Here is a 14337-nt window from a genome sequence, read left to right as displayed (position 1 = left end):
AAGACACAGAATTTATAGAGAAAGATCACAATGTCATGCACGCAACTGATACAATATATTGAACAAACCTGATTGCAGTTAAGTCTCTCACCTTTTAGAATGGGTTGCAGGTTTCGGTTCATTAATATGTAAATCCCAGAACTTCTTTCAAATCGCATTCTGAGATAACTTAAGGTGTTATATAAAAAAGTGACAGCTCAGCTCGGACAATGCATTAAAGGTATGAAGTTAGAATCTGTCTGTATCCCAATTTTACTAAAAATGATTACTAGAAATTTGTGGAAGCCACTGACTGTCAAACCACCTGACAATTTCCTTTATCTGCTTCAGGCATCTCCACAGCAATAGACAATAGACAATAGGTGCAGGAGTAGGCCATTCTGCCCTTCGAGCCAGCACCACCATTCATTATGATCATGGCTGATCATCCTCAATCAGTATCCTGTTCCCACCTTATCCCCATAACCCTTGATTCCACTATCCTTAAGAGCTCTATCCAACTCTTTCTTAAAAGTATCCAGAGACTTGGCCTCCACAGCCTTCTGGGGCAGAGCATTCCATACACTCGCCACTCTCTGGGTGAAGAAGTTTCTTCTCAACTCTGTTCTAAGTGGCCTACCCCTTATTTTTAGTCAGCGCAGCGGAGCATTGGACTGATATGAGAAATATCAGTCCAATAATAAACACCTGTGGTGTTGCTTCAGTCTATTATATCGCTGTATCAAATTCCTCAAACGTTGTTTCTTATTTGATAATTATTATAGAGTTATAGAGAGATGTGGAAACAGACCCTTTGGTCCAACTAATTCATGCCGATCAGATATCCTCAATAAATCTAGTCCTATTTGCCAACATTTGGCCCATATCCCTTTAAATCCTTCCTATTGATATACCCATACACATGCCTTTTAAATGTTGCAATTGTAGCAGCCCCCACCACTTCCTCTGGCAGCTTATTCCATATACACAGCACTCTGTATGAAAAAGTTGCCCCTTAGGTCCCTTTTAAATCTTTTCCCTCTAACCTTAACCCTATGGCCTCTAGTTTTGGTCTGCCCCACCCTGGGGAAAAGACCTTGTCTATTTACCCTATCAACGATGTTCATGATTTTATAAACCTTTATAAGATCACTCCTCAGCCTCCAATGCTCCAGAGAAAACAGCCCCAGCCTGTTAAGCCTCACCCTATAGCTCAAATCTTCTAACCTTGGCAACATCCCTGTAAATCTTTTCTGAACCCTTTAAAGTTTCATGGTATCCTTCCAATAGGATTGCACACAACATTCCAAAAGTGGCCTAACCAATGTCTTGTACAGCCACAGCATGACCTCCCAACTCCTATACTCAATGTACTGACCAATAAAGGAAAGCATACCAAACGCATTCTTTGCTATCCTGTCTACTTGGGGCTCCACTTTTTAGGAACTATAAGCCTGCACTGTTCCCTTTTCATTACTGCAGAAAATTGTCAGTTTTTTTGTTAACAAACTATGATGCAAAACATTGACCAGCAGAAAATGTGCTGTCGACAATTTTATGAATAATTTAACAATTAGTGACAATGTTCTTGTGATTCTACTCCACTCAGACGCCGAGTAACCAAATTACAAAGAATATAATTGCATAAACTACTAGTAATCCAATTTATAAAAATTCTGAATCTTGTGAAATGGATTCATGGAAATTCAGAAAATCTGAAGTCATAAACTACCCACCTTCATTGCTAATAGTTGACTCCTTATTAGAAAGCAAAATTGTGCATCTGATATAAATAAATGTAGACTTCAATTTTCATATCTCCATCTGTGTCGGAATAAAGGGTACAGAAATTAAATATGGTTCCCAGAACCCAATTCCAGGATTCCATTCTACTTTTTTGGTGCCCACAGTTGTGGTTATTGCAGGATAGGTTTTCAGGCATTGAGTCTGCAATTTTCCACTCTCCGCCGAGCCAGCTTCATTGCAGGGAAAGGCATCTGTTAGCCGCCGCCAATTTTTATTGAAGTTGTGCCAGCACCTCCATGGCTCATGAAAATGAGAGGAATTTAGATTGAGGAACTTATTGAAAGCTAAGTTCAAAGATCTTACCCATCGCAATGCAAGATCCACTCAGCCACGTGGGGCCTTATAGTCCGATGCGTGCATCGGCCCAACTGTGACATCCATGGCATTGCACCCAATCTGCAATGGTCCTTCATACCATTGATGCAAACTCATGATACTTCCATGCTCATTCTCCCTGCATGCACTGTATATAGAATCTTACCTTGCTAGAACCTACAGGCAGCACGGTGGCTCAGTGGTTAGCACTGCTGCCTCAAAGCGCCGAGGACCTGGGTTTGATTCCTACCTCAGGTAACTGTCTGTATGGAGTATGTACATTCTCCCCATGTCTGTGTAGGTTTCCTCCGGATGCTCCGGTTTCCTCCCACAATCCAAAGATGTGCAGGTTAGGTGAATTGGCCACGCTAAATTGTCCATAATGTTCAGGGATGTGTACATTAGGTGCACTAGTTAGGGGTAAATGTAGAATAATAGGATAGGGGAATGGGTCTGGGTAGATTACTCTTTGGAGGCTTGATGTGGACTTGTTGGGCCTAATGGCCTGTTTCCACACTGTGGGATTCAATGATTCTAGAACCTATTTTACCAAACCTGTCAAACAAGCTGGATGTCAAATTAACCTCTGGTGAATTAAAATTGCCACTTGCATTTGGTGTTTGACCAAACTAAATCACCCAGCACAATCCACGGGTAAGAGTTGCATGCACCCCGCATCCATGGAGTTTAACGTTTGGAATCTGCTTACTCTTCACAACTCTCTGATGTACTGGCAGAGTCTGTGCAAGCTCAGACTTCCGTTACAGGATGCGTTGGTAATTAGAATTGAACCGTTGCAGCAGGGACATTTTGCAAGCAAAACAGGCACTCGGCTGAATATTTTAATCAAATGCAGCTGAGGTCTGCTGACTTACTTTCTTGGCACTTGCTTACCTCGAGTCTACCTTTATGCTTGTACCTGCTTACCTCGAGTCTACCTCCATGCCCTGACTTCCAGTTGACAGTCATACAATCATGCTAACCAGCAGGACAGGCATTCCTCAGTGAAGTAGATGTATATCTTGCTGTATTGCAGTGTGCTATTTTAATCCCATTTATAAAACAAGTGAAAAATAACACACAGTGCATTGTCACCCATGTCACTGAAGTGCCTTCAATAAGTTTTCTTCTTCCTCTCCCTTCTGCAACATCTCAATGTACTTCCAGGTTCCGCATCTGGGGTGAAGGGAGCCTGTTCATCAGTGCAGCCCAGTGGACCTCAAGGTTTGGTGAAGTGGATCTGAGGATGTTTGTGTCTGGGCAAGCCAATCACATTGAAAGTCTTCTTGCCAGATTCAAGTTGATTAACGTGAGCAGCATGAAGAGTTGGGAGGAGGCAGGCAGGGTGTAGGTAGAGGGCTCAAAGGCCTCTGAAGATAAAGGTTGGGATGATGGAGTGCAGGTGTGTGTGCCTGTTCAGCAAATAGAGAGCGCTGGACATAGCTTTGTATCACACAAATTACTGCCCTACTACAGTTTCTGGGAAATAAGGACCATTGCATCTCAAACTTGTGAGTAACTTCTGCTCCTTACTGTGCATGTGCTCAAAGCTCCTGATTGTCAACACCACTGCCTGGGGCTGACCAGATACCTGGTCTCCAGAGTTCTCTTAAGTGCCACGACATTGGAAGGTTGATTCCTTGATCATTCGCAATGAAGTGCTCATCAGATTGTGCTGCCCAAATTTTAAGGCTACTGTTCCAGCTGAGGTATCAGTATCGGAACTGGATGTTGCAGGAGGCAGCCTAGCCTGTGATTCCTCCAAGGTCTTAGTACTCCTGTTCTGAGAGATCAAGGAGGTAGTTTCTGGGGAAGCTAACCATTTCACCACAGATGGATGTGCCAGTGGTATCTGCAAGATACAAGAGAGAGAAGGTATCATAGCCAGTGTTCGGAAATAGTGGTGCAATTAGTAAGGCTGACAGAGGGATTATTGAGAGAGTTGCAGAAGAATGAATGGTCGTATTTACCCGGTTGTTGTTTGCAACATCTCAAATGAGTGGTCCTATGTCCTTTCCTGTGACGGCCAGAATTCTCTCATAGGAAGAGCCTACTGTCTGGCATCTGTTCACCCATATGGGCTCTCTCTGCTCTATTATTGACTGTCTTCTCTGCAATGAGAGAAAGAAAGGGATTCAGGAAGATGGACGTAGGTGGCACAGCTGTTAGTCTTGATGATGGTGGGTGAAAGGTATTGAGGAGTTCAAAGCTAGTGAGAAGGCAGTGCAGAGGCCATGTAGGATTTTTATAGTGTGAGGTTGAGAAGGTGAAAGTGACGAAGGAAAAATGTTATAGGCAACAGTGAGATAGTGAAGCATGAGCCTTGGAGGGGGGTGGCTGCAGTAGCAATGATATGGAGTGAATGTAAGATGGCAGAGAGACATTTACCCTGGCTCAGCAGAGAAGGTAATTGACCTTCTTACGGTTTGCTATCCATTCTTCTGAACCATTAACATAGCACTGATCTAGGTGGTAACCTTGGATGTTTTTACAAATATCATGTCGTGCTGTGGTTTCCTCTAGCAATCCTCTGGGATGAGATCTTCCCTCCTTTGCAGCACAGAATTAGAGTGCCAACTTCCCTTTTTCTGGCATCCTCTGGACACATGCTTGACTGAGCAGGGTAGCTTCAGAATGCCAGTGCTTAAATGAGTGCACAGAACCTTTTAAAGATGGTATGGCCACAAGGAATGCTGGTCATTCAGTAGATGTTGGCTTAATGGTGAGTTGTTCTGGGAACAGAGTATAGTAAAATAAATGGTACAGGGACAGGATAAATAATTAATGTGGTGCTTTTCCGAAGATACTGTGAGAAAGCCCATTAGGTCTTGCACCAGCAATCTCTCCAAAGAATGCTTCACAACTCAGACTTAATCAAAAAGTGTAAATTATTTTCACATCACATCTAAAATACAATGGTTGTGTTCTTGTGCAACACTGCATTATAGAAGAATCACGTTTTAGGAACAGCACTTACAGTATTGGCGATATAATCACATGACAGCCAACACATATTTTGAAGGTTTGTGCTTTAGAACCAGTGTTCCCAGTTCATCAATCGCATTACAGCAGATTCGCATCAATGGAAATGCGTGTTATAGCAGAACAACCTGCATTTGTGTACTCCACAAACATGTACTAGCCTGCTGAGTATTTCCAAAATTTTCTGGTCACATTTCAGTTTTTTTATAGATCACAGGCATTAAAATTATAAAATGGTTGTAACTAATACCAAGAAAACACTATAAAAAGAAAATCTTATAGAGGATAGAGGGCTACCCTAATCCCAATACTGTGGAATTCTCTTAGTAGCGAGGAGATTTGAAGCTGGCTTTTTTTGTTGAGAGATCATTTTGAGGATCATAGGATTCCGATTAAAAGTAGGGTCTCTTTCTAGTACTGTTAATATTCTACCACTCTATGGACCATCAAGGGCACCTCAGTGGCTAAGGCCCCTCCCATGGAAAAACTCTCCAGTGCCTTCACCAATGCATCTCTCTTGTCACCAAGGTATGCCTGTCTAGCCTCAGTAATCCCAAAACACATTACCTTGGTCCAAGAGGAGAGTACAAAATGCTGCTGAGAGCTAAATTCAGTTCTAGCAATGAAAGCCACTCCCAGTGGCACTGCTGGGACTGAAGAGCAGCCAAACCTGCAAGTGACCGACCAACATTTTTCAGGGTGGCATTTCATCGCTGAAAGGGATGGGAGACTTGATGTTAGGCAGTTGCTGCAAAATTGAAGTGAGGCTCTAGGCAATGGCTGAAATGGGATTACTCCCAACTTTCCAGCCTGCTGTCAGGCTGTCATCCTGACTGATGTCAGCCCATGGAATCATTGCAGCACAGCAGAGTCCATTTGATTCATTGAGATCAAGTTGGTTCTCTAGAATAATCCAGTTAGTTTGATTGCCCCATTCCAACTCTGTTGCCTTCAACACTTTCAAACTTCCCGTATCTTTGGAAAAGTCACAGGAAGCATATGTGTGGTTTCCTAAAATGTACTGCTGCTGGATAAAAGTACCAACTGAAACATGCATTTAACAATTTTACCCAATATGACCAGGTTTCATTTTATTGAATCGGGTGGTTAAATATGATCTGCCATTACATCATGTCCATTTTTAATATTTATTGAGATTGAAAAATGGCAATAAATGTTGTAACCTACATTTTAACAATGTATGATCCTGTGAAACTATGAAGTAAAACTGTGAAACTAGATCAGCTTAATAATGGCTAACTTGAAACACAAATTGTTTCTCTTTAATAGGAAAGAAAGTTTTCTTTCATACTATAGCTCAGGGGCTATGTAAAGCCCTGACTGACCAAATTTATATCTTAAATACACAGGCTAAAGGCGTCCATGATCATCCAAGACCAGAGAGTAAATCAGAAACAGAAGCAAGGAGAAGTGCTGTTAAGAGACGAATGTCCTCTCCACACTTTTCACACAAGAAAAGGCACATGGAACCAGAGGTAGGGGACTCATCGGAAGAAAGTTTTTTCAGACTTTGGTGTTAATATTGCGGTGGGCTAAGATATTCCAGCAATTGTTCAGTCAGATGGCAGTACTATGCAGCAGGAGTTGTTGGATAGCTTTTCTAACCCCTAACCACTTGTTTTTCAAAATGAATGACTGATAACATTTATAATTTCAAAACAATTAGAGCTTATAAATGCTCAGATGGAATGACTGGACATAATGGTTGTTTTTGTTGTTTAATGTTGAAGTATTCATAATGAGGCTGTAGATTTTTCTTTTTGGTTCACAAGTTTCTATTGGGGGATTATTGTAAGAGTTGTAAATAGGGGATATGTGTGTATAATATTTGCACTGGGTTTGATTGGAGTTGTGCAAAGGGTCCGCATGAGTCCAGAAAGTACTTAATGCCCATTGTCATAAAAGTTCATAAATCAGCTCTTCCTATGACAATTAAATACAGACCTGAGCAGTATATTGGCATTAATTTGTTACTCATCCATTGAAATTCCTCTGAAATGAGCACTACTTGTGTGACTAAAATATAGGTCAGAGCAATGGACCATTTACTCGCTCTGTTATTGTTTGGCACTTAGTCACCAATGGATATTGTCCTGCACAGCTCTGTCTCTCTCATAACTGGCAACAAAGAGCAACTTAAAACACAACCTTAAGCAAACTCCATGTTGAATAAATTTGACTCCTGTATCATGAAATTTATTTCTGTTCAAAGTATTATTTCAGTTCTTTCTGCTCATTTTGGTTTTCTCCCACAGGAAATTGACTTCATCAAGCTTCATTGAGCAATTTTTTGCAAACAATTATTATTGAGTTGACTATTCTATTTATGAGTTTGGAAATTTGGAAGTAACTTAGAACAGAAAATACAGATGGATTTCAGCATATCCTGCAGTTTGTTGTTAGTCTTAATTCCTGTCTCTACCCCTATGGTTGAATAGCAGAAAGTATCTCTCAAGTTGTACAGCAATCCTTGTTAATAGTGTGATATCACCAGATTGATAAGGGAGTAAGGAAGACTGAAAATATAAAGCTTTGATGAGCTAGAAAACTGTTAATGTTTTGTACATATTCATATTTATTTCTAGAATATTTCTGGAAAGAAATGTATGTACTTCATATAGAAACAAAAATAATACACTAGTGAATTGCAGCATTACTAGCAATCTCTCAACATGCAAAACTTTTGAAATGTGAAGCACAAATGCTCTTGATTTCTTTGACTGCTTATTATAGTTTAATATTGTGTTATTTGCTTTTCTCCAGGCAAGTAGATACCATGACAGTGGTGGCCCCTTCAGCAGCCTTCACCACTTGCCTTGTATGGAAGCTCCAGACAGATTTGGCATAATAGCAGAATCAAGCTTTCCTATTCCATCACATCATTATTCACCATTTCAAAATTCAGAACCTTTCAAGCCTGCCTATGATCCCAGCAGCAGTTTTGTGGAAACAACCTCCCCACTTCAGAAGGTCTCCAACCCAAGGATTTATGTTCCCCGAGGTTCCTGTGGCTATGATTTTACTGTGCCTAGCTATATGGGCTCCAACTCTTATTCCGCCCTTTATAAAGATTCTGGTAACATAGAGTCTGAAACTGACTCAGGAAAGATGTGTGTGCAACTTAATGGATCCCATCACGGTATGGGCACCCTGAATGTCCATGATCGAAACTTTGATGGGCCAAGTAAACATCATGGGTGGAAGCAGATATTGAAAGGAGGATATGGAGATAGGAATGAGTGTAGCCATATCATACCCAATTCAAGTCATTACTACAATGGAGAATACCCCTGCAGATTAGGTGGCACTGGGTCAAACCCTCCGGCTTTACAAACGATCATAACTACAACTACAAAAGTTTCCTATCAAACTTACAAACCCATGACTAAGTTTGATGACAATATTTGTGATGCCAAAAATCTTCCAAACTGCAATCACTTAGCAGACAACATATCTCCTACTATTTATCCTGAGACAAAGTTCCAGGAAGATAACAACATGATCAAATCAGCAACACCCTATCAACAGGAAGGGCCCTCTAAAACGGAGCGGACCGAAGGACTGGAAAGCTACAGATATGGAAGTTATTCTGCAAATTCCTACGCTAATCGATTAGCTCATCCTTTCAGATACGATACTGGAGAATACTGAAAATGAACTCACCTTTTCCGACTTTACTCTCATGGTCCTTAATTATTTTTAAGTACACAATGATCCTTTGGAACTTTAATCCAATCAAGGTATAGTTTGCAAGTGATGTAGTGCCATTGAATATTTCATACTCCTAAAAAGGAATCACAAAAACGGAAACACAGGAAAAAGTTACAGTGCATTCAAACTTGACTGAACAATTAGAAAATCTATGGTCCACTTCCTCAAAACTTTCTTTTAACTCAAGGGCAACTTGAAACATGTTATGTTCAGATTTAAAACTGCAATTCAGAGCACTAAAACTTAACAGATTAAAGATGAACATTATTTTGTCTCCTGTACATTTCTATACTCATGGTTCGTAATCAGTACTTGTCATTACAAAAGTTTTTAGTTTGTGCGTAGCTGAATGTTTGGATAAAATATGACAATAAACTTATTATACTTGATGTTAAATGCATACAACCAAAAGATGTCTGATTATGAATTAGAATGTTGCTGTGTGTTTCTGCATCATTTTTCTTTTTATTTGGCTCCTCAAGAGTAGCTGTTCAAGATCTACTTTGCTCATTTGTGGTGGGCAATGTGCAATGTATACGGTTCCAGGTCTCTAAACGTATTGTATCAAAAAAGTTGGAGGCTAAAATGACACAACCATGTGTGCTAATACCTTGAGAACTACTCATGGAATTTGGAGATAATGTGTTCTAGGGTGTGAAGCATGTTTTCTGTATCCAATATTGGAATGAAGATATTGAATGAAGTGTGACATAGCGAAATATTTAATTCTAATTGATGTCAGGTATTATTATTATTTGACAAATACATCACTTTGACTCCCATATCATGTCCTGAGTGCAATTGGCAATTTTATAATTTAACACAACAAATTGGATTGCCATCATAAAGTAGAGAAAGGACTCTTTAATTTGAACATCAGCGATAAAAATAATTTGCATTGAATTTGTATCCTTTACGTAATCTGGATGTTTTAAATAGCTTCATGTAATAAGACATCAGCCGAATATATTGTGCTAACGTTATATATAATCATGATGTCAGTTTATGTAGATAGAACTGGAGAAAGCAGAACCTCTCCAAGAGACAAAACAGAACACATGTACCTACTTTGCTGAAAATAAAGAGTTCTTATGGAAAGTACCTTGGGCTCAAGAACTAGTACCTGGGAGACTAATTGCAGTTAGATCCCTGACGCATGATAAAACATGTGGCAGCAGAAAAAAAACTCAAAAGTAAACAAAGTATGAAATGCAGGCTTTAAAGTAAACTTTGTTGCCAAGAATTAAAAAAAAGAATTTTTCCCGATACGCAAAGACATTGGTGGAAATGTGTGCACAGTAGGCAGCTGAAAACCAGACATGGAGAGCAGACTGCAGTGAGAACCAACCCGAAACTGGAGGCAATGAGACAACAATAAACACCATTGAAGGAGCAGCTCCAGAACTCAAGAGGTTAATATGAAAGGCATTCAAAGTGATTGAAGCTCTGCACCAGATTCTGGGATGGGAGGTTTGAAACAAAATATTTACATGGTACTGGATAGCTCAGGCTTCGAAAAAAGAGACAAAAAGATCAGGTCTGTAAATTGGTATGTGCAGGGAGAACCATCAAGAATTATGAAGCTGCAAAACTGGGCTTTTGTAAAAATGACATGAAATGAACAAGAATTGAGGGCACTCAATGCATACTGTGATAGAGAGCCATAGAGAAGTATAGCATGGAAACAGACCCTTTGGCTCAACTCGTCCATGCCGACTAGATATCCTAACCTAATCGAATCCCACCTCTTGGCCCATATCCTTCTAAACCCTCGCTATTCATATACACATCCAGATGCCTTTTAAATGCTGCAATTGTACCAGCCTCCACCACTTCCTCTGGCAGCTCATTCCATATACATACCACCGCCTGTGTGTAAACGTTGCCCCTTGGGCCCCTTTTACGTCATTCCCCTCTCACCCTAAACCTACGTCCTCGAGTTCTGAACTCCCGCATCCCAGGGAAAAAACTGTCTATTTAATCCTATCCATGTTTCTCTTGGTTTTATAAACCTCTGTTAGGTCACCCCACAGCCTCCGATGCTCCAGGGAAAATAGCCTCAAACTGTTCAACATCTCTCTATAGCTTAAATCCTCCAACCTTGGCAACATTCTTGTAAATCTTTTCTCAACCCTTTCAAGTTTCACAATATCCTTCCAATGGGAAGGAGACGAGAATTGCATGCAATATTCCAACAGTGGCCTAACCAATGTCCTGTACATCCACAACATGACCTCCCAATTCCTAAACTCAATACTGTGACCAACAAGGGAAAGCATACCAAATGCCTTCTTCACTATCCTATCTACCTGCGACCCTACTTTCAAGGAAGTATGAAGCTGCACTCCAAGGTCTCTTTGTTCAGCAACACTCCCTAGGATAAAGAACAAAGAAAATTTACAGCCCAGGAACAGGCCCTTTAGCCCTCCAAGCCTGAGCTGATCCGAATCTACTGTCTAAACCTGTCACCCAATTCCTAAGCATCTGTATCCCTCTGCTCCCCACCTACTCATGCATCTGTCCAGACGCATCTTAAATGAATCTACGCATTCCAGACATCCACCACTCTCTGTGTAAAGTACTTGCCGCATGTATCCCCCTTTAACCTTTCACCTCTCACCTTGAAAGCGTGACCTTTCGTTATTGAATCCCTCACCCTGGGAAAAAGCTTATCTCTCTCCACCCTGTCTATACCCTTCATGATTTTGTAAACCTCAATCAGCTCCCCCCTCAATCTCCTTTTTACTAATGAAAACAAACCTAACCTACTCAACCTCTCTTTATAGCTAGCACCTTCCAAACCAGGCAATATCCTTGTAAACCTTCTCTGCACCCTCTCCAAAGCATCCACATCCTTTTGGTAATGTGGCAACCAGAACTGTACACAATATTCTAAATGCAGCCAAAACACAATCTTGTACAATTTTAACATGACCTGTCAGCTCTTATACTCAATACCCCGTCCAATGAAGGCAAGCGTATCATATGCCTTCTTGACCACTCTATCTACCTGTGCAGCGACCTTCAGGGTACAATGGACATGCACTCCCAGATCTCTCCGCCCATCAACTTTTCCCAAGGCTCTTCTGTTCATTGTATAATTCGCTCTAGAATTAGACTTCCCAAAATGCATCACCTCACATTTGTCTGGATTGAGCTCCATCTGCCACTTCTCCACCCAACTCTCCAGTCTATGTATATCCTCCTGTATCATTTGAAAAACTCCTATGCTTTCTGCTACTCCACCAATCTTCATGTCATTTGCAAACTTGCTAATCATACCAACATTGCCCTCTTTCAGATCATTTATAAATATCACAAACAGCCGTGACCCCAGCACTGATCCCTGTGGAACACCAGTGGTCACCTTTCTCCATTTCGAGAAACTCCCTTCAACTACTACTCTCTGTCTCCTGTTGCTCAACCAGTTCTTTATCCACCTAGCTAGAACACCCTGCACACTACGTGACTTCACTTTCTCTATTAGTTTGCTATGGGGAACCTTATCAAATACCTTGCCAAAGTCCACGTATATAACATCAACAGCCCTTCCTTCATCTATCAACTTGGTCACTTCCACAAAGAACTCTATCAAGTTGGTAAGACACGATCTCCCCCGCACAAAACCATGTTGCCTATCACTGATAAGCCCATTCTTTTCTAAATATAAATAGATCCTATCTTTCAGTACCTTCTCCATCAACTTTCCCACCACTGACGTCAGGCTCACTGGTTTGTAGTTACCCAGAATGTCCCTATTACCCTTCTTGTACAGGAGGACAACATGAGCAACCTTCCAGTCCTGCGGCACCTCACCTGTTTAAGGATGCCACAAAGATATCTGTCAGGGCTCCAGCTATTTCCTCTCTCGCCTCCCTCAGCAATCTGGGATAGATCCCATCCAGTCCTGGGGATTTGTCTGCCTTAATAACCTTTAGCCTAACCAACACATCTTCCCTACTTATGTCAATGTGATCCAGACTAATCAAACTTCTATCTCTAATCTCAATTTTCATCATGTTCCCCTCCTCAGTGAACACTGATGCAAAGTAATCATTCAGAATCTCACCCATTCTCTCAGGTTCCTTCATTATCCTTTAGTGGACCAATCCTTTCTATAGTTACCCGCTTGCTTCTTATATAAGAATAAAACACTTTGGGATTCTCCTTAATTCTGCTCGCTAAAGCTATTTCATGACCTCTTTTAGCCTGCTTGATTCCTCGTTTAAGACTGGTCCTACTCTTCTGATATTCCTCCAGGGCCCATTCTGTTCTTAGCTGCCTAGACCTTATGTACGCTTCCCTTTTCCTCTTGGCTAATCGTACGATTTCTCCTGTCATCCACTGTTCACGAATCTTGCCTTTTCTATCCTTTGCCTTCATTGGGACATGCCTATCCTGCACTTTCGTTAACCTATCTTTGAAAGCCTCCCTTCAGTGAGAACTTCCCTTCAAATAGCTGTGTCCAATCCACATTTCTGAGCTCCTGCCTAATTTTGAAATGGAGAAAGATGATAAATTTTGATAAAATTGGCCTTGGCCCAGTTTAGTACTCGTCCCTGAGGACTATTCTCATCTTTGTCTACGAGTATTCTAAATCTTACAGAATTGTGGTCACTGTTCCCCAAGAAATCCCCCACGGCAACTTCTATCACCTGGCCTAGGTCATTCCCCAATACCAGGCCCAATATGGCCCCTTCCCTCGTCGGACTATTGACATACTGCTGTAGAAAATTCTCCTGGATGCTTCCTACAAATTTTGCCCCATCCAGACCTCTGATGTTAAGTGTATCCCAGTCAATGTTGGGAAAATTAAAATCTCCCATCACCACTACCCTATTGTCTTTACATCTTTTCATAATCTGTTTACCTATTTGTTCTTCTACCTCACGCTCACTGTTGGGAGGCCTGTAATACAGCCCCAAAAATGTAACTGCACCCTTCTTATTTCTCAGCTCCACCCATAATGCCTCATTACTCATAGTGTCCTCCTTTAACACAATCGTGATATCATCCCTGATCAGCAATGCAACTCCACCGCCCCTTTTACTTCCCTCCCTGTCCTGTCTGAAGCATCTATATCCTGGAACATTTAGTTGCCAATCATCATGCTCCTCCTTCAACCAAGTCTCTGTGATTGCAATAACATCACACTCCCAGGCACCAATCCAAGCCCTAAGCTCATCTGCCTTACACACTATACTCCTTGCATTAAAGTCGAATTTAAGCAAAGCTCTGATTTGCTTTTCCAAAATGCAGCACCTCACATTCATCTGAATTAAATTCCATCTGCCACTCCTCAGCCCATTGGCCCATCTGATCAAGATCCTGTTGTACTCTGAGGTAACCTTCTTTGCTGACCACTACACCTCCAAGTTTGGTATCATCTGCAAACTTACTAACTATATCTCTTATGCTCACATCCAAATCATTTATATAAATAATGAAAAGTAGTGGACCCAGCACTTTTCCTTTCACCTTAACAGGAATATACTGTCTCTGGATTCTCGTTATCTCATTTCT

At 41.1% G+C, this 14337-nt stretch overlaps 1 protein-coding gene across 3 annotated transcripts in view; it reads left to right on the top strand.

Moving 5' to 3' along the window:
• gcm2 (GCM transcription factor 2) overlaps nt 1–9915 on the top strand; it is a 51105-nt gene extending 41190 nt beyond the window's left edge. For all 3 annotated transcript variants that reach the window (XM_043719021.2, XM_043719020.2, XM_043719019.2), the window contains exons 5-6: nt 6453–6578; nt 7867–9915. In XM_043719021.2, the coding sequence (XP_043574956.1) occupies nt 6453–6578; nt 7867–8754 (1014 nt within the window). In that variant the 3' untranslated portion in view covers nt 8755–9915. The remainder of the gene's footprint in view (nt 1–6452; nt 6579–7866) is intronic.
• Nucleotides 9916–14337: the final 4422 nt, after the last annotated feature.

This window comes from Chiloscyllium plagiosum, unplaced genomic scaffold (genome assembly GCF_037043375.1).
Source record: "Chiloscyllium plagiosum isolate Xiang-an unplaced genomic scaffold, Cpla_swu_hap1 HiC_scaffold_34, whole genome shotgun sequence".
NCBI classification, from domain to species: domain Eukaryota; kingdom Metazoa; phylum Chordata; class Chondrichthyes; order Orectolobiformes; family Hemiscylliidae; genus Chiloscyllium; species Chiloscyllium plagiosum.
This window is presented reverse-complemented; position numbering and strand designations above follow the sequence as displayed.